Below are 18019 nucleotides of genomic sequence, written 5' to 3' on the forward strand. Positions count from 1 at the left end.
CTTTCCCTCAGTTTCATTGGAAACAATTTCTTCAGTGAGCCCACAGCTCAGGGGCACAGCGCACTCTGGATTATTGAAAGTTTAGAAACATTTAGCTGATTATGGTAAATAATTCACGCAAATCCTGACAAATGCAATCTATTCTTTTGTGCAAGCTCAAGGAAGAGCAGAAACCTGCTGCCCTTTCCTCTCTTGACTTCCCAATCCTTTTAGCGACATCTAGTGGACGATCTCCACTAAACACAGGATTGGCTTCTAAGGTGTTCCTTCTCCAGGGTGAAGGAAATGAACGCCATTTACCTAGAAGCCATTTAAACCTCCGTTCCACCTGTGTTTCAGTTCCTGAGTTGGAAATGGCACCAAGGCCAAATGGACTCTCTTTGTTGCTGATTAGAGTGTGCCGTCTGGGGCCCTATCACGGTGGTCAGCATTTCTGTATTTGAATCTGGTTGTCACATTAGCAGTGTGATCACAAGTTACTCAGTCTCTGGCAGCCTCGGCGTTCTCAGCTGTAAAATGGCTCTAACAAAAGGACCCTGCCCTACAGGGTTATCACAAGGAAGAATGAATGGTACCCACAAGAGACTCAACACAGTGCCAGGCGCACAATAAATAATCAGTATCACAAACTCACAGTAACCACAGCGTACTTCTCATCACCCTACACACTGCAGATTCTACCTGCAGAAACAACGCTCTTGGGTGAATAGCTACTCGGTATGGTTTGTCCAGGCAGACAGTTTGCTAATATCATTTACGGAGTGAATTCATTTTTAAGATGCATCTTCTTTTTCTTCTCATTGTTTTTGTTTTTATTTTCATATTGGAGTATAGTTGGCTTACAATGTTGTGTTAGTTTCAGGGGTACAGCAAAGTGATTCAGTTATACATATACACGTATCTATTCTTTTTCAGATTCTTTTTCCATTTAGGTTATTAGAGAATACTGAGTAGAGTTCCCTGTGCTATACAGTAGGTCCTTTTTGATTATCTATTTTATATACCGTAGTGTGTATATGTTAATCCCAAGATGCATCTTCTTGAAAAGGCAATGATAATCTCTCTTTTTGCCAAAATCCAATCAATAAGTAGGAATATGTCATCTATACCCAGTAAAGATCTTGGGGAAAAAATGTAAAAGTTTTAATAACACCTTACGTCCAGGAAAAATTTGAAAAATCTTTCAGGTTCGAGTGAGTAGTAGTTGCTTTTAAACTGAAAGGATTGGTTGTGTGATGGCTTCGGAATTCTGTTTTGATTTCATTAAGCACAGTTTGGAAAGGAAAAATGATCCTTTACATTCATCCATGATGTGCGGTGTGCTGCGTATTTCCTCCTGGGTAAGGTGTGCTTTAGAATCAGGCACATTTCTTTTTAAGGCGACAAGAGCAGTCTTCTGTGCATTTTAGGCAAATTTAGATTAAGGTGAAAGTACCTTCTAAAGCAAATACTGTCTGCGTTTTGCTAACAAGTTTAATTTTTATTTATTTTTGGCTGCGTTGGGTCTTCGTTGCCACACGGGGTTTCTCTAGTTGCAGCAAGCGGGCTACTCTTCATTGAGGTGCATGCACTTCTCATTATGGTGGCTTCTCTTGTTGCGGAGCACGGGCTCTAGGGAGCGTGGGCTTCAGTAGCTGTGGCATGCGGGCTCAGTAGTTGTGGTTCACGGGCTCTAGAGCACAGGCTCGGTAGTTGTGGCGCACGGGCTTAGTTGCTCCGCGGCATGTGGGATCTTCCCGGACCAGGGATTGAACCCGTGTCCCCTGCATTGGCAGGCGGATTCTTAACCGCTGCGCCACCAGGGAAGTCCTTGCTAAGAAGTTTAGGTAACCAGAGTTAAGCTACTCTGGTGCAGCTGGGATCATCCCTAAACACCCACAGCTGCAAGAAGGCATGTAAAGGTGACAGCATGTCTTGGGGGCCTTGGTGGTGGCACCTTGCCTTTGGAAAGCTCCTGGCAACAGGGCCCTCCCTCATCCTGTAGGAACAACAGAGCCCCAGCAGAGGGCTCAAGGCTTCTGTAGCTCCATCTGGCAAGTGGCCCAGGGGCTCTGGGTCCAGCCATGAGCCGGAGAGATCGTTGGGAGGGGGCAGATAGCAGGAGAGAGCTGGGCTAGAGATCTGGGCTGGAGTACCAGCCACCCACTTGCCACCCACATGGCTTTTGGCCATGGCTGCTGCCTCACCCGTGAAATGGGGATCAGGGCCTGAAGATGCTCTCCCCACCCCGGGGGGTGCAATGGCCACTGTGGTGCTTCCTGGGGGTGGGCTGCCCCACCCAAGGTGCCCCATCCTGTGACGAGAGAAACCGACTTAGGACTCAAGGGCACAGTAACTTGGAACACACCAGTCGCAACAGTTTAACATTTTACTAAATCAATTCACACGAATTCCAAATTGCAAATATAATTAAGGACAACAGATTCTGTTCTGCCTTTTAACTCTTTCATTTTCAAATCCATCATTAAGACAAAAAGTAAACAAAAATTAAGTCTGCTGCAAATTCATGATTTTTCTTCTTGAGGGGAAAAAAAAGAACATTATAGTAAAAAGAATGCCACTGGGTGTACAATAAAGCACCACGACACACGGTTACAAAATGGGCTTCTTGGACTCTGCCCCACGTAGAAGACACTGCTCTCCCCGCTGCTGTGCGTCAAGCAGGATTTCATTAAAATAAAACTATAAAATCTCCTAGGTTACACTAAAGTCAGACACGGTCTGGAACACAGTGCTTAACAACAGTAATGTCAACTATCAGTGCTAACGTAAAAACATTTTAGAAGGTCAAAAACAATTAAACTGGAAACCAAAACCTTATTTTCCCTAGATGAGCAAAACTGAAAAAAATGAAAGGGTTCCCGCCTCCCACTAGGAGTGGAGGGAATCTTTTTTTTTTTCTTCCTTTTCTTTCTTTCAAATTGGAGGCGGGGGCACGGTGCGGGCTGGTTCTGCAGTTCCTCAGCCTAGTTGGCGTCCAGCTTGGCCATTTCCTGCACGTAGATGCCTATACTCTCGCTGTCAAAAAGCACAAAATACACCGTTTTGATGGAAGAGGACATTGTTGACACGAAGTAACTGGAGATGGCCTTCAGGATCAGCTGAGCTGCCGTCTGCTTCGGAAAACCGTTCCTGCGCGAGAGAGAACGACGGCTCAGCAACTAGGGGGCCATGGCAGCCACAGGACCCCCTCCCTGGCCACATCCTCCCTCCGGGAGCCCCTCGAGGCCCTCTGTGCTGCAGTGGCCTCGTGTTGGGTCAGGGTCCACAAGTGGTACTCGACCTCTGGCTGCCTGTACACAGGCGTGAGACAGCCCAGTGCCACCAGACAGGGGAAGAATGAGTAGACAGAGAACTGTGGCCCGCAGGAGAATGTGCTGTGCTCTGAGAGGCAGCATGCCAGCAAGGCGACAGAATCTGTGTTTCGCGGCACGGGGGCTGAGGGTGGTCTCCCGCAGGCAGTGTGAGCGCCCACGGTTCTTTTCCCAACATCCCCGGGACCAGCATGGGCCTTGAGACACAGCCCAGGCTCCCAAAGGACCCCCAGGGGTCTCAGCCTCAGGGATGGCTGGAGGCTGGAGCTTCTCCAGGAAGCACGAGCCTCCATCCATGCAAGTAGAGGGTTACATCCTTCACACTGGCCTTCAGATTTCATGGGCGGCAGGAATCCACCTCCCGGCACACACCAGCTTGGACACCCCATAGGCCCAGGCCTCAGGGAGCTGCGTGCAGGGAACAACCCTGGGACAAGTAGGCTCCTCATCTCAAGGGACAGCATCCCAGTCTCCAAGCCAAACTGGTGTGAATTCCCATACAATTCCATTTGAAGTAAACGTCACGTGGCAATTCTGGAGGCAGGGGCTCAGAACTCAGGCAAGAATGTGAAAACAGGACTAGAAGGACGGGCGTTCCTCGCCCTGTGTGTGCTGGGGCTGTTCCTGGTCAACGCTGCAGGTGCAGGAGGACCCAGGAGGACCATGGCAGGAATGTTGTCAACTTGCCTAGTCTGGGGGAAATTAACGTGGACTTTGGAGCCAGTGGCCCTGGATTCAAATCCCTACTGACCCCGGTTTACAGTCCAGGGTACTGAGGGTGACAGTGAGGGGCTGGTCTCCATGGGGATTTCTTTGTTCCTAAGCAGATCTAGTCTTCAGTCTGCCCTGAGCTTGCGGGTCCAGTGGAGTCCGAAGTGCTGGGTCAAGCTGCCAGTTCGGCCGGAGCTTTCCTTCGGGTGGGGTACCTGCTGCCTGCCAGGTGAGAGGTTTTCAAATGTGTCAGGTGCGGGATTTCTCCTAGGCTTACGTGCTAAGTGCTATGAGTTGTGGACCACCTCAGTGGCTTCTTTTGGAGGGTCACATTCTATTGTCAGCACTCAGGGCTTTTCAGAGCCTTTCAGAGCCAAGGAGGAAACCATTCTTGCGACTTGTTTTTTGATCAAACAGGGCTTCACCCAGCCTGACAATGGACCCCTAGCAACTCGTGGATGCTTTAGAAGTGAAGTTCCTTTTGAGAGGACAAGGGTGTCACCCCAGGCCTGTTCCCAGCCTGTGCAGAGAAGCCTGCAGGCAGTAGTAGGGTGTGACCTGGAGTCGGGGCCCCGCACGTGCAGGTGCCTCCCCCACCCCCAGACACAAGGCACTCCTGCCTGGCAGCCAGCACACACGAGCCTGTGAACCAGACCGGGGTCACAGTCTAAGAGAGAGCTGCAGGGGCGTTCTGGCCAGGCCAGGGCTGCCGGACAGGCGGCTTCCTCCTGAGGAGACCCTGCGGCTCCGTCCACCAGCAGAGTTGGGGGGACCAAAAGGCGGGCCGGGATGGAGGGTGGTGGGAAGAGGGGCTGTGCTGGCAGTGGGGAGGGTGGGGACCCCGCGTGGCAGGTGATGCCCCTCGCACCCATCCCCACTTGGGGCCTGCAGGCTCAGCCTGGGAAGACGCTGTCCTCACAACACCTGGCTCGGCTGCCTTGACTATCTTCACAGGAGTCGAGGAGCACAAAGGCTACACTGTCCGGAACAAGACACGCGCTGGAAAGCGCTGGATGGAGTGAACCCGACCTTCTGCTTTGAGGGCCTCTCCGCAGTGAGCGTGTCGTGGGGCACCCAGCTCGCACCCTTATAGGGGCCGCCCTTCCTCCAAGCAACCCTACTCCTGAGGCAGGGGCCAGGCCAGCCATGGCGGAGCGCAGGCACAGGGTCACGCAAATGAGGGCCCATTTTGAACATCTCACAAAGAGCAAATGTTTATTCTCCTGCTGTAAATACAGGAGCTGCCCTAAGGACTCGTCTCGTTCCTGGTGAAGAAAGCCAGAGGCGGCGGCAGCCCCTGGGCAGACAGGCGGGAGTGGGCAGGGCTGTGAGGCTACGGCAGGACAGTGGGGCCCGGCCCGCCACTGGAAGCAGCCTGTGCTCAGGCCAGGCACTCCGAGGGCCGCTGCCCCAGGCAGAGCTCGGCCTGCGGGCACGACCTGGCTAGGCGGGGGCTGAGAGAACTGCAAAGAGTTGCCTCTGCACTGGAAGCCCGAGACCACGCTCCACCAGCCCCAAGCTCCCCCACTAAGGGTGCCCTCCTGCACGTCGCAGGTGAGCTGGGCCGAGGTAAGGGCCTGTGGAACTTCCCTGAAGAGCAAGCTGTCTGTTGTGTGGCCCGATGGTCACAGCCCACCTCCTCTGGTGTTTGCCCAGCCTGAGCTGACCCTGGCCCGGGCTTCGTGAGCTGCCCTTATGCCACCCTGCGGCCGCTCTGCCCGAGCCAGGGGAGATGCGGTGCGGTGCAGAGACGCAGGGTGTGGCCGCAGGGCCTCCCTGGAGCACCCGCAGCAGGCTGGTCACTCCGCCTATGCCCAGCGCTTTCTGACACAGACCTCCTCCCACAGCTTTCTATTCCTCCGCCTTGGACCCTTGAAAAGGGATGTGTGACTCTGACCGAAGGGACATCAGTTCCTGTTCCTCTACATCAACAGTTCTCAACATTAGCCTCTGTCAGGATTACGGAGGGCCGGCCAAAACGCAGGCTGCCCAGCCTCCGCCCAGGAAATCAGACGAGGTGAGCCTGGGGACCATGCTTCGAGAACCACTGTTCTACACGCACTCAGGGTGGGCCCAAAGGTTAAGAACCTGCATTGGGAAGAAAGGTCGGGATCAAAGGTCACAGACCTGCAGCCCACGCCTGGATGCCCTACTGTTAAGGGAGCTTGGGCTGGTCTGGCCTTGTCCTTCAAGGTTGCTGTTGGGTGAACTGTGAATATGATTTGTTTCCAGGAAAACCTCTTGTTGACAAACCCATCCCTCTGTCTGAGGCACTCACAGCCTAAAGGAGAGACCCAGCCATGGGACTGTGGCCCCTCTGGACCACGCAAGCCGCCAGGAAGGAATGGAAGAGGTGATGGCTTTCCTGACGTTTCCAGGTGGGTCCCAAAAATGTTTTCTAGTAGGCACAGTTAGAAGTATTTGTAATAAAGTGGAATGTAGAAGTCGATGCTTTCACAAGCGTGCTTTACACGCAGAGGCCCTGCACCCTCAAAACAGGGGCAGCTGTGGCGCACGCGGTGGCCTGGAGCCACATGGGATTTCAGTCTGGGCCCTGTCTCTGTGCCTTGTTTCCCCACCTGGCGAAATGGGGTAGGTAATCAAGTATTTATTACCTGGGGAGGCTGCGTGTATCGAACAAAATACTGTATAGAGAGTCCTCAATCGACAGTGCCATCTCTAAAGTGGGTCGTCTCGTAGGGTCTTTCTAAAGGCCCACACAGTGGAAAATGGCCTTCCCAACCCCAGACCCCATGATAGCTGGGACTGGGTGACTGCTGCTATCTTTGCTGCTTCCCTGTGCTGACAAAGTCAGCATCAGGGCCCCAGAGGGCTGCTGCCCGGGTCTGAGATGTCCAGTTCTCTTGGAGGGCCGTGGGCCAGGACTGCTGGCACGCTGAGGTGTGGCAGGGGCTCCGTCGGGGTCCCCTGGTGCAGTACTGACCAGCTTGAGGAGAGCTGCTTGCCTATGCAGCTCACTCATCTGGTGGCTTCTTGGCTGGCTGGCTGGCTTCTTTTGTTGAATAACCACAGCCCTTCCGAACGGCCATCCCTGCTTGACCAGGTCTTTGTGCCTTCCTCCCCATCTCAGGCTTACTGCTTCTGTGACAGTCACCCTGCTCTACGGCTGTACCGTGTCTGCCTTCCGGATGAGACCAGATGGCACCTCCTCAAGGTGCATTAGAGCAAGGGCAGATAAGGGCTTCTGCACTCCAGTCAGATTCCCGTTTCAATCTTAGCTGCCCTCAGGAGCAGGCATTCACCTCTCTTGGCATTAGTTTTCTCCACTGGAAAATAGGTACTGCTCGGCGATGGCAATGACGACAGTGGTGGTGATGCAGATGCCGCTCCCCGTGAGGTGGGTGCCCCTCCTATTCCCATTCGGCTCCTGACCCTGCCAGCTGTGCTCACGCCAAATGTCTTAAGTTCCTCTGCGGCCAAGCGCTTCCCACCCCACATGGAGTTTATCTTAGACTTAGACCTTTTTTATTGCCTTGACCCGACTAAGGTGGTGTCTGAGCTTCCCCCTGAAGTCGCTCCAGCTGTGTCTGCAACAGCCTTTCCCAAGTGTCTTAGACCTCAGTTTCCCTGGCTGTTGCAAGGGGACCCCCATGGGCTACCTCCTACCTGGTGCCCTCCTGGGTCACCTGCTCAGTGATGGCGGGGGGCTGTACACATTGGTTGCTTGTCCAGTGTCCCATCTGATGGCAGAGACGTGAGTTCACAGGGCCACAACACAGAAGAGGATTTACTCCCTCCAGCTGTGCTGAGCCCCTCCTCATCCCCGCTCCTGGTGAGCTCAGCCTCCAGGGCGGGGCGGGGCAGATGCTAAGGACTCCAGGCCAGGGGCTGTGCTGAGCTGGCTGATCAGGGACCCAGAGAGTGCTGTGAGGAGAGGCTGTGTCGTGGGGGTTGGAAAGCGTGCATGGATTTTCTGGAGGAGAAAGACTAGGAGCCTGACCCTGAAGGCTAAATAGGAATTAAAGCAGATACTAGATGGACTCTGCTTTTTTTTTTTTTTTTTTTTTTTTTTTTGGCTGGACCAGGCCACCTAATTGTCTTGGCTGTTTGGGAGATGGATAGGGTAGGGCGTCTTGGCAGCCTGGGTGACGTGGGCAAAATGTCTGTCACCCCATGTGGACCCTCCTCTGCTGGGATTAGGTTTCCCGCACACTGTGCTCCTGGGCGTTCCTGTGTTCTGTCTGGCTTTGAGTAACTGCCCAGCCAGAGACTACTCCATCCAGAGGTAAAGGGCAGGCTATCAGGGTCCTGAGCTGAGAGCAGTGGGTTATAAGAGGGTGAAGCTAAAATTCAGAAGGGGATGGTGATGGGCCCAATGCCTCCAAAGCTCGAGAGAGGCCAGGGCAGCACAACCCAACAGAGGCCTCTTACCTTCTCTCACTCCAGGGCTCACATGTTTTGGGTTAATAAGTAATTCTCCCCAATTCAGTTTGTCTCTGTCCTTTATATTTGTCTTCTGAGGCCCACACCGAGGGGGTAGGGAGGCTGACGGCTCTGCCTGGGCAGGTCAGGGAATTCCAAGAGGTGTTTCCAAGGTTCTCTAGAATCCACTCACACAGAGGGCGCAGAGGCAGTGGGGTGATCCTCTGGCAGGATGCTCGGAGGTGGGTCTGTTGACCAAAGGGGACAGGAGGCAGGGGTTCCATGTGCCTAATACCGAGAGCACTGAGGCCAAGGACCTCTGAGCAAATTCTGGCTCTACCAAGTACACGCTGTGTGACCTCTGGTGAGTGACTTGACCCCTCTAAGCTTCTGTGTCTTTGCCTTTGAGTGGAATTAATAGTGCTGCTCACTTTGTGGGGTTGTGAGATACTGCAGACGAAGTGTTTAGCACAGTGCCTGGGACGCACTGAATACCCACAAGTGGTAGCTTCAAGAAAACAAACTGGGGCTTCCCTGGTGACGCAGTGGTCGAGAGTCCGCCTGCCGATGCAGGGGACACGGGTTCGTGCCCCGGTCCGGGAAGATCCCACATGTCGCGGAGCGGCTGGGCCCGTGAGCCATGGCCGCTGAGCCTGCGGGTCCGGAGCCTGTGCTCCGCAACGGGAGAGGCCACAACAGTGAGAGGCCCGCGTACCGAAAAAAAAAAAAAAAAAAAAGAAAAAGAAAAAGAAAAAGAAAACTAACTGGCTTTCCTTTTAGGCTCATAAATCTAAGGAGAGTTTAATCAAAGCCCCAAACTAGCTATTGTTCCCCAAGTACTGCCCCTCCGGAGAGGGGTCGTCCCCTAATGTCAAACAGAGCGGAGGGAGTGGGGTATCCATCAATATTGTGACCAGGATGCCCAAGGAAGGGAGGTCCAGATGCCAGAGGTGGTTTCCTGAGGCCAGGGTTACACCCCGGATCTCATTTGCCTCCAGCGGGCTTTAAGATTGGCCCTCAATCTTGGGGGCTGATGGGCTGGAGGAAGGGAGTGTAGGGCTGTGGTCGTCGTCCGCATGCCCCGGATGCCGGGCCTCAGCTGAGAGAAAGTGATCCCACAGCTCTTTACCAACATGTTTTGCATTTATATAGTTTTAATTCCCACATGACTTTTATGCCAGAGACACTGGATGCCACAAACAAGCTGTTTTATTTCCCCTCCTAAACCCCGCTGTGATTTACTGGCCGGCTCTGGTGTAATCCCAGTCTTTGCTCATGAAAGAGAGGGCAGCTGTTTACACGGCTCTGTGGGGCAAGGTCTGCCCGACAGATGTGGGGCTGGGTGGCTATGCACATGTGCTTGACTTTGGCATTCTGCCCCCTTAAAAGCTTTCAACTGATTATTTTTTAAAACTTTTCTTACTCCGTGAAAAATGTAAATAAGTTTGTAATAGATGCTCTTTTTTGGGCATGACTTTTATGCTTCAATTAAAAATTTCCCACTAGTCATATGAAAGAGCATGAAATTATTACCTCCAATAAAGGCTCCTATTGCTTCTCTCCTCGGAAGCACCTTTCATCAGAGTAGATCAAAGAGCATCCGAAACACTAATTAACCGAGCATTAACTGAGCCTCAGAACCGTCTGTGAGGAAGGCACTCCCTTAGCCTCACTAGCTGATAAGGCAGGCCAGGGACAGAGCGGGTGATTCATTTACCAAAGGTCACACAGCAGCACAGTGCTGAAGAACAGAACTTCCATGGCAGGTGGGGGTCTGGGAAGGTGGGAGAAGCAGGAAGTTAGCTAATTATGCTCAGATCCAAAAGCACTTTGTAAAAAAAAAAAAAAAAAAAAAAAAAAAAAAAATGAATTGACTCTGGGACTGAGTCGGGCACCTATACACCTCTCCACAGTTCCCGGGAAAGTTTTACCTGCTGGGTGCTTGCTGACCAGCTTATGAAGGATGCTCATCTTCGCCAGGTGCTCTTAGAGCCGACTGAAAAAGGCTGTTTGTTAGATGCTCTGGCTCTGTCAGCTTTGCTTTCAACGGGCATTTAAATGGTATTGACTTTTAAAATGACGTTCAACAGATGCTTTTGGCAGAAGCGAACAGAATGAACATGTATGGTGACGGGAAACATAGATGGCAGTCCAGAACAACAATCGTGTCAGCTCTGGATGTCCCTGCAGAGCTCGGCACAGGGCGGAGTGAGTGTGGGAACGCGAGGCTGGGGGCCGTGTGCGTGTTCACCTGTCCTCTGCTCAGGGCCCCTCCCCCGACGCCAGCTTCTTTGTGCTAGTAAGCCCCAGAAGAGAGCCCACTGTCAGTGCAGAGGACTGAGGGGCCCTCACACATCACACAGAGGAGCACCTGGGTCTGGGAGGCCTCGGCTGCCCGGAACTGCAGGGCCAAGGCCAGGAGGGGAAGAGAGGGGAGGTGCGGCGCCCACAGCTCACCTCCAGGAGGGACTGCAGAGGAACGCCCCTTCTGTCCCAGATGGAGGCAGGCAGTGACAGAGGCTCCAGAGGAAGATCTTTCCCCACATCAGGTCCTCTGGTGGGGCCACCAGTCACGTGTGACTGCCCTGGCCCACAGGAAGCCCTGGGGCACAGTGCCTGTCTGCCTGTAAGCAAGGCCTTCTGGGTACAGCGACTAAGCTCTGCTTGAGCAGATGTGACAGGAATTCCGCCCCGGACTAGCTCTGGCACTTGGGGTGTGGGACCCTCAGTGATGGCACTGTTCAGGGAAGCAGAATTACAAGGCCTGCCCAAGACAAAAACAGCAAAATCCACTCTCTGTCCTCCTCACGGGTTTGGAAGAGAAGTGCTTTGAGAAGAGCAGCTTTCTATACACACACGGAATAGTGCTGAGGACTGTGACTCAGGCTCGCCCAGGAGGGCGGTGCAGCCTGCGGTGTCATGGGACGTCAGTGTGCTGGGACCTGTGTTGCCACCGCACAGCCCGCCTTCCTCGGGAACTGGGAGGGACTGATGGCAGAGACCCTGGAAGGCTCCCGGTCTGCATGGGAAGCCCCAGGGATGATACAGAGTCCGGGGCCGCGGCAACTCTGAAGGCCAGTTTCCCTTTGCTTCCGTGCCCCATCCAGATGGCGAGCCTTCCAGAGGCCTGCTGCTCAGACCCTTGGCAGGGAGGACCGTGGACATGTGGCAGGCAGTGAGACACAGCCTCCGAGGCAGCCCTCATATCTTCATCGTGGCAGAGAGCTCTCAAAGCATGCTCCCTTTGGAGAGCTCCTTTAATTTCCAAGCAGTCCTGAGATGCTGCGTAGGGGGACGATCACATCTATCTTACAGAGTAGGGGGCTGGACTCAGAGGGGGCGTTAATTTGCATGCCATCACGCAGCTGGTTAGCCAGGCCTGAGCCCGAGCCCAGGGCTGCCCTGACAGGCAGGACCTGATGGGCTGTGTGCTGGCATCGGGGGGTGCACCACCCGGGAGCGGGGGTGGTTGGGGGTTGTGGCTGAATCCTGCCTGCCTCATCAGCGGCTCAAGGACTACACTCCTCCAGTGCGGGCCCTCGGGGTTGTGTGTCTGTCTTAGGGGCAGTAGTGCTGCTCCCCACAGCCTCCGTGAGTCTCCCTGGGGAGATTTCAGGGCTGGGAGCTGGGGGAGGCCCAGCCCTATTTCACGCTCACGTATCTGCCCACTCAGATCCACCTCATCAGCAGGACAGTGAGACACAGGGAGAGCAAGCAGGTTTTGGGGAGGTGGAGGATGCTTGGGAATACAAAGATAAGGGGCAGAGGGCTGTGCCCAGAGGATGCTGGGGTTCGGGGACAGAACTGTAACACAGCTATATGGGCTGGGTCTGGGAGGGGCTCTCCCGCTCAGTATCCCTGCATTCACGCCTCCCCACCCACCTAAGGGCTTAGTGTCCTTCGAGGGTCACCTTCTGTGATGACATCTGCTGTCACGGCTCAAGTCTGACTCTCTCCTCAGGCTTCCTGTCTCGCTACATCTCTTCAACTGTCCCTCACAATTACTTAATGTCTATGCTCTTCCCGATTTCGAGCTTCCGGTCTCCTCAACAAAGGCAAGTGCTTGAAAGTAGCCTTAGCCGACCATGGGCACAGTCAGAGCTCCCTGCGAGCATGGGCCACATACGCAGGGGGACAGGCCGTGGGCCCTTACCTGCCGCTGCCGATGGATGGAAAGGCGATGGACTTCAGCTTCTTGTCATCCGCCAGGGCCAAGCAGTTCTTCACTGTCTTTTCCAGAAGTTCCTCACACTTGTCTGCACCCCAGACGGGACTGTTACAGTGGATCACAAACTTGGCGGGCAGGCCATGGCCTGCGCTGACAGCGGCTGGAGGGGACAAGACAGAAGCAGTGAGCTGGGTCCCCCTGCAGAGCACGCGTGCTAGGTGCCGAGCCCAGGCCGGCTCTCCAGCTCCAGCACGTCTGCCCGGGCCGCCCCGACCACCTGGTCCAGGAGGGCTGCAGCTGCCTGCTGCCTTGGGATTCCCACGGAAGCTCGAGCTGGAAACTGCTTGTCCTGCAGTCTCCTCCCTCGGTGGCGGGGTGGGGGACGCCAAGCGGACCCCCACCCCAGGAAAGTTGGCGTTAGGACGCATGGCCACCAGGAACTTTAGCCAAGGTCACAGTAAACCCTCTCCCTACCCTCCCAGAAGGCCGAGCCATAACCATCTAACTTGACCAAATGTGTCAGAATGTCAGAATGCTCCAATTAATTGCCTTTTGGGGGCGTCTCCAACCGCCCTTTCCTCAAGTGGATTCATGTGCATTTAATTATGATGTATCGATATCTATAGATCTCTCAGACACAGTTCGGAATAAACCTCCTGGGAAAGTAACCCAGATAGCATGTCTGTCTGCTGCCCTGGTCTTCTGACTAACCGATCCTGTTAGTTTTGGCAGAATTAATTAGTTGGACAGTGCTTTTAGGATGGAAGTATTTTCCACTCCTAGAAGAGGAGCCTTTTTCCAACTACAGATCTCCATAGCAGACCTGCCTTTCCAGATTTGTTCTCATTCTCTGCGTCTCGTCAGATCTGAAGACACCGGTCTTGGGTCTGCTCCTACCAGGAAATATATAACAGGCCAGCCCATGTCTCCCAGAGCATGTTCCAGGATTCCTGTCCCAAAAGTTGCAATGTAAAGGTGGTGGCTCTGGAACCAATGGGTCCGGTGAGTGCTGCCTGGTAGACTTCTATGCAGGAGCGCACTAACGTCTCCACCCACTGCTCCAGTAAGACACCCAAACTCTTTTGACCAAGTGTTTTCTAAACCCACTTGGTGACGAACACCATCAGCGCTATCCAAGGGGTCGGGGCTGTCAACGGGTATCGTCTGTCGCTAGGAGAACCTGGAGAAGAGCGAATCATGGGAGGCGTCTCATATGCTGCAGTAGCAACTGCTCTGATCCCAGAGTCACAAGTCTGATTTTGAGTCCTGGCTCTGCTTGCTGACTGGTTCAAGAACTGTGGGCTTGAGACTGGGGGGCTTAATTCACCTGCATGTTCACGTGAGAAGTAACTGCCAAACTATGCATTCAAAAGACAAGAAATGTGTTAGCAGTGATTATCTCTGGACAGCGGAACAGGGATATGTTCTATTATTTCCTTTGTACTTAGAAAATATTTTAAAACATTTTCTAAAATAGATCTTAAAATCAAGAACGAAATGTGTTCTTGCTTTTGAAACAGGCAAACATATCCTTAGCTGTGCTTAAGTCGAACGGGTTTGTACCAGCTGTGGCTCCGGTGTCACCAGCCAAGTTTGGTGTGTGGCAGCATCAGGGCCACCTCTTATCACACCTCCTGCTGAGGGTCACCAAATGGGCTTTAACTGGAGTACCAACAGGAAGGACCCTGGGCTGGCACAGAGAGAGGTGCCAGTAAGGGGCTGAGGAAAGGCCAGGAGCCCCTGGCTGGGTAGTTTATGCTGTGTGTGTCCTCCCTGTTCAGTGCGGGCGGTTCCAGCGGGGAACTGCCTGGAAGAGCTCGGTAATTGTGCCCCCACCGACTCTGCAATGCCATGCCCTTTGCAGGCAAAACCGAACTGGCAGAGCAGAGGTCAAAGGCAATGTCACCCTCTTATCCCCGCCAGGACCCGTGACCAGCCCAGGATGGGAATTCGTGCGTAGTCACTGGGGAAAGAGAGGTAAGGCGTGGGGTACCCTCAGAGAAGGTTGTGTGGCTGTCACACAGTAACTGTTGATGCCCATATTAAGATTCATTTTAAAAACAAACAGGATTGGAAAGACAGAATTGGGAACCATCTAGTAAGAAGAGAAAACTGGAGCCCAAAGGGGAGGAAGGGAGTGGCCTGTCCTCACAGAGCTGGTGGGGTGAGCCAGCCTCACCCACCGTTCAGACGCCCAGGTGCTCGGGAAACCCTGTGTCCACCTAAAATCCCCAAATCCAGGCTGGCATCAGTAAGAAGTGCCCTGCCTCCAGTTCTTAGCAGTAAATTCTCCTCACATCACATTTCAAGTCATCTTCTTACACCCCTCTTATCAGGAAAGGTGTAATTGGCAAATGAGAGATGTATATTTACATTTCTCCCATGAAAAACGCAGATGGCTGAATGAAAATGATTCATTTGCATCTCTCATCGGCAATTTTGCAGATGGCTCAGCATCCCTATCAATACTTCTCAGCTCTTAAGATTTGCCGAACTGGGCTTCTGTAACTGCTTAAAATTTGAGGGCTAGACATCAAACGCTTAGAAGCTATTTTAAGTAATGGAGAAAAAACTTGGAAAGGCAATTTCCACAACCCTTAAGTTCCCCTGACAATTTGTGTGTGATAAAAGTCCAACAGGCTTTCTTCTGCCTCCATCTCGGAGATAGCCACGCACCTCTGGATTCTAAGCCGTCCTGTAAAGCGGTTTCCCTAAGGCAGCGTGCACCACGCCCAGATCAGCACAGTGCCTCCCCACCTCACCTCCAGCTACTTCCAAGGGCCCGTTCTTCTTCCGGAGCTCCAGAACAGCTTCCACAAACTCCTTGCCGCCCTTCTTCTCCAGCGTGTTTCCTAGACAAGGACAGGGCGAGGTCGGATTGCCATCCTTGCGTCTCAGGGCACACACAGACACTTAGCACGTCAGGTGATTACATTCTAAAAATGATCTGACTGGCTAAATTTCCAGACAGCTGCAAGACAGGAACAAAGCCCTGGCTGAGTCAGAAAAGTGAAGTTTCGAAGAGATTCACCATCGGCCAGTTACCACTCTGCACTGCTGGTCACCGAGCTATGTTTGCTGCCTCTTATCTGGGGGTGACTCGGGGTGATCCCGGACATGCCAGAGATGCGAGGGAGACGGGAGACGCCCGTTCTCTGCAAGCACGCCTGTCCTGCATGCTTTCCATCACCGTGAGAAACCAGATGGTGCCGGCTTCCAAGGCTGATGCCTCCCCTTGGGTTTTCTTCTCTGTCTCTGGGGAGAAGCCCCAAATAAGGAGGTTTTAGAAGAAGCATACCATGCTTCCAGAAGCAGCTAGCTCTCCTCTTGGCGGCAGGCCCAGAAGAAAGCATTCAGACTTGGCCACCTTTGGGCCAGCATTATTACCATGCTTAGTTCCTATTTTGCAGCTTTGGTGTCATATGTGAATACAAAAAAAAAAAAAAAAAAAAAAAAAAGCCCCCAGACAGTATTTCCTTAATCACACAAATGATTCAGAATCGTTTTAGGTAAAGGAGAGCAACACCAGAAACAGAGCTTAAAGATGAACTTGTATGCTTAAAGAAGGATGACTAACTGTTCAGGACCAGATTTAAAAAAAAAAAAAAAAAAAATCAAATGGAGGCAGGGAGCAATTCTTCTTGAATTAGGGTACTTGGTAAGTAATCAATTCTTGCTATGAAAGCCAAGCTCCCAAATAAGATTACCAACACCTTTAAGGTCTGTGGGTTAAATGCCTCACATGGGACAGCAAGCAGCAGTCAAAATCGTCCTAAGTTTGGCCAGAAATGGGGTCTTTAGTCTTCCATAAGCTCTGCTTCCTCAGTTGTGCACATTTTAAAGTACATTCCTCACAAGAGGATAAAATACTCCCCTTAAGATTCACCATTCGTCTTGGAAAATTCAAGGTGCCCTTGGCACATTCTGGTATGGGTCAGTGAGGGTGCACTGGGATGCACCAGCCCAGATTCTCTTTGGATTCACCCTGGAATGACCAGGACTGATTATCTTAGAGAAACCTGCCTCATTTGCATGTTGTTCTGGTGGGGTGAACTAACCCCAGGAAGTGCCTAGAAGGAAGAGCAGACAGCCTGGGCACTCTTACAGATAAGACGGCACAGGGCTAATGGCAGGCACTGCCTGTAAGCCACCCCACTCTAGGAAGTCTGGGGGCCTGAATGAACGTGAGCAGCAGGCCATCACCCATAAGGAGCTCTCGGCTAAGAGAAGGCCTGACTTTCAGACAGAGATTAACTTGGGATCCCTAAGGTGGGATCCAGTGTCCCTCGTCATTAGCCCAGACTGCCCACAAGACTTCACCTGTCTTAGAAAGCAGTGAAGTAGGCTTTAAATGGCAGAGGTGTCCAGAGGGAAAACACATCCACTTTAGAGGTTTTTACCCACAGTGGTGGCAGCCTCTGCGTGTTTCTGACAAAGTTCAGCATCAGAGACAGTGGCCAAATGGGCTTAAGGGAGCAGGCTTGGGCCTCGGGGCTCAACTCCACCCACCAGGAAGTGGTGAGTTTGAGGGTACAACCCAGGTGAATGAGGCCCAATTACAGGTTCACCCGAAATATCCATGCAACCGAGAAAAATGAATCCGAAGTCTGAATCTGCTGGATCCCAAATGCTGCTGCCCAGCTGTACCTGGTCTGGCCTTCCCTCCTCACCCATCCTCCACCTTGAAGGATGGATACAAACATGCTCCAGGCAGGACTATTTCAGGTCCACATTCTCTATCCTATCTACTCTTTAGGAGAAATGGGAAATTTGGAAGGTAAAGTAAAATCAGTGTTGTATTAATACTACCAACTCCTTTCTGAAATAGAAAAATATTAAGAAAATGGGCTGATTTATAATTAAAGGTGTTTTATCTTAGGAAGAGTGTTTACTTTAAAATTTTTACTTATAATTAAATCTTGCTTTAATTAGAAGTGAAATTTGCACGTTAAATTACACTTAATGCATTTCCCAAACTTAAAAAATTGAACCCTAGATTGCAGGCAATCAACCCGGTCAGGACTTGACTCCTACACACACATATGTATGCACATGTTCATGTAGACACACGTGTACTTTTTAACAAGAAACAGGCCCATTTCAACTGTATTGTCAACACTCTGAATGTAAGACTCTTGCTTTTTAGGCTTAACTTCAGGGTTAATCATAAGGCAATTGGCTTATTTGCCCCCAAGCATAAACATGTGTTACTCCCATGAGAACAAGAGCATTATTTCATGCTTAGAAAGCAGGCATAAGTATCAGTGTTCAAACCAGCCTAAGCGAAAATTTAGGCTTGGACAAACGTCAGGCTCAGCCTGTGGTCTATTTCACTGTTAGAAAGAACTTTCGATGGGTAAAAGTTAATCACTGGGGCTAAGCATTCCTGCACTCGCATTCATTCTTCCAGCAGTCTAGGGACTCAGGAATTAACACCAAGTAT

At 52.1% G+C, this 18019-nt stretch overlaps 1 protein-coding gene across 6 annotated transcripts in view; it reads right to left on the minus strand.

Moving 5' to 3' along the window:
- Positions 1–2353: 2353 nt before the first annotated feature.
- MACROH2A1 (macroH2A.1 histone) overlaps positions 2354–18019 on the minus strand; it is an 83838-nt gene continuing 68172 nt past the window's right edge. For 3 of the 6 annotated variants that reach the window (XM_007461378.1, XM_007461380.1, XM_007461376.1), the window contains exons 7-9: positions 15339–15428; positions 12562–12736; positions 2355–3132 (exon numbers count right to left, since the gene is read on the minus strand). In XM_007461378.1, coding sequence (XP_007461440.1) covers positions 2967–3132; positions 12562–12736; positions 15339–15428 — 431 coding nt within the window. In that variant the 3' untranslated portion in view covers positions 2355–2966. Of the gene's footprint in view, positions 3133–12561; positions 12737–15338; positions 15429–18019 lie in introns of all 6 variants that reach the window. The other 3 variants (XM_007461381.1, XM_007461379.1, XM_007461377.1) reach the window with 2 other exon arrangements.

The sequence above is a fragment of the Lipotes vexillifer genome, unplaced genomic scaffold, assembly GCF_000442215.2.
Source record: "Lipotes vexillifer unplaced genomic scaffold, Lipotes_vexillifer_v1.1 scaffold217, whole genome shotgun sequence".
NCBI classification, from domain to species: Eukaryota; Metazoa; Chordata; class Mammalia; order Artiodactyla; family Lipotidae; genus Lipotes; species Lipotes vexillifer.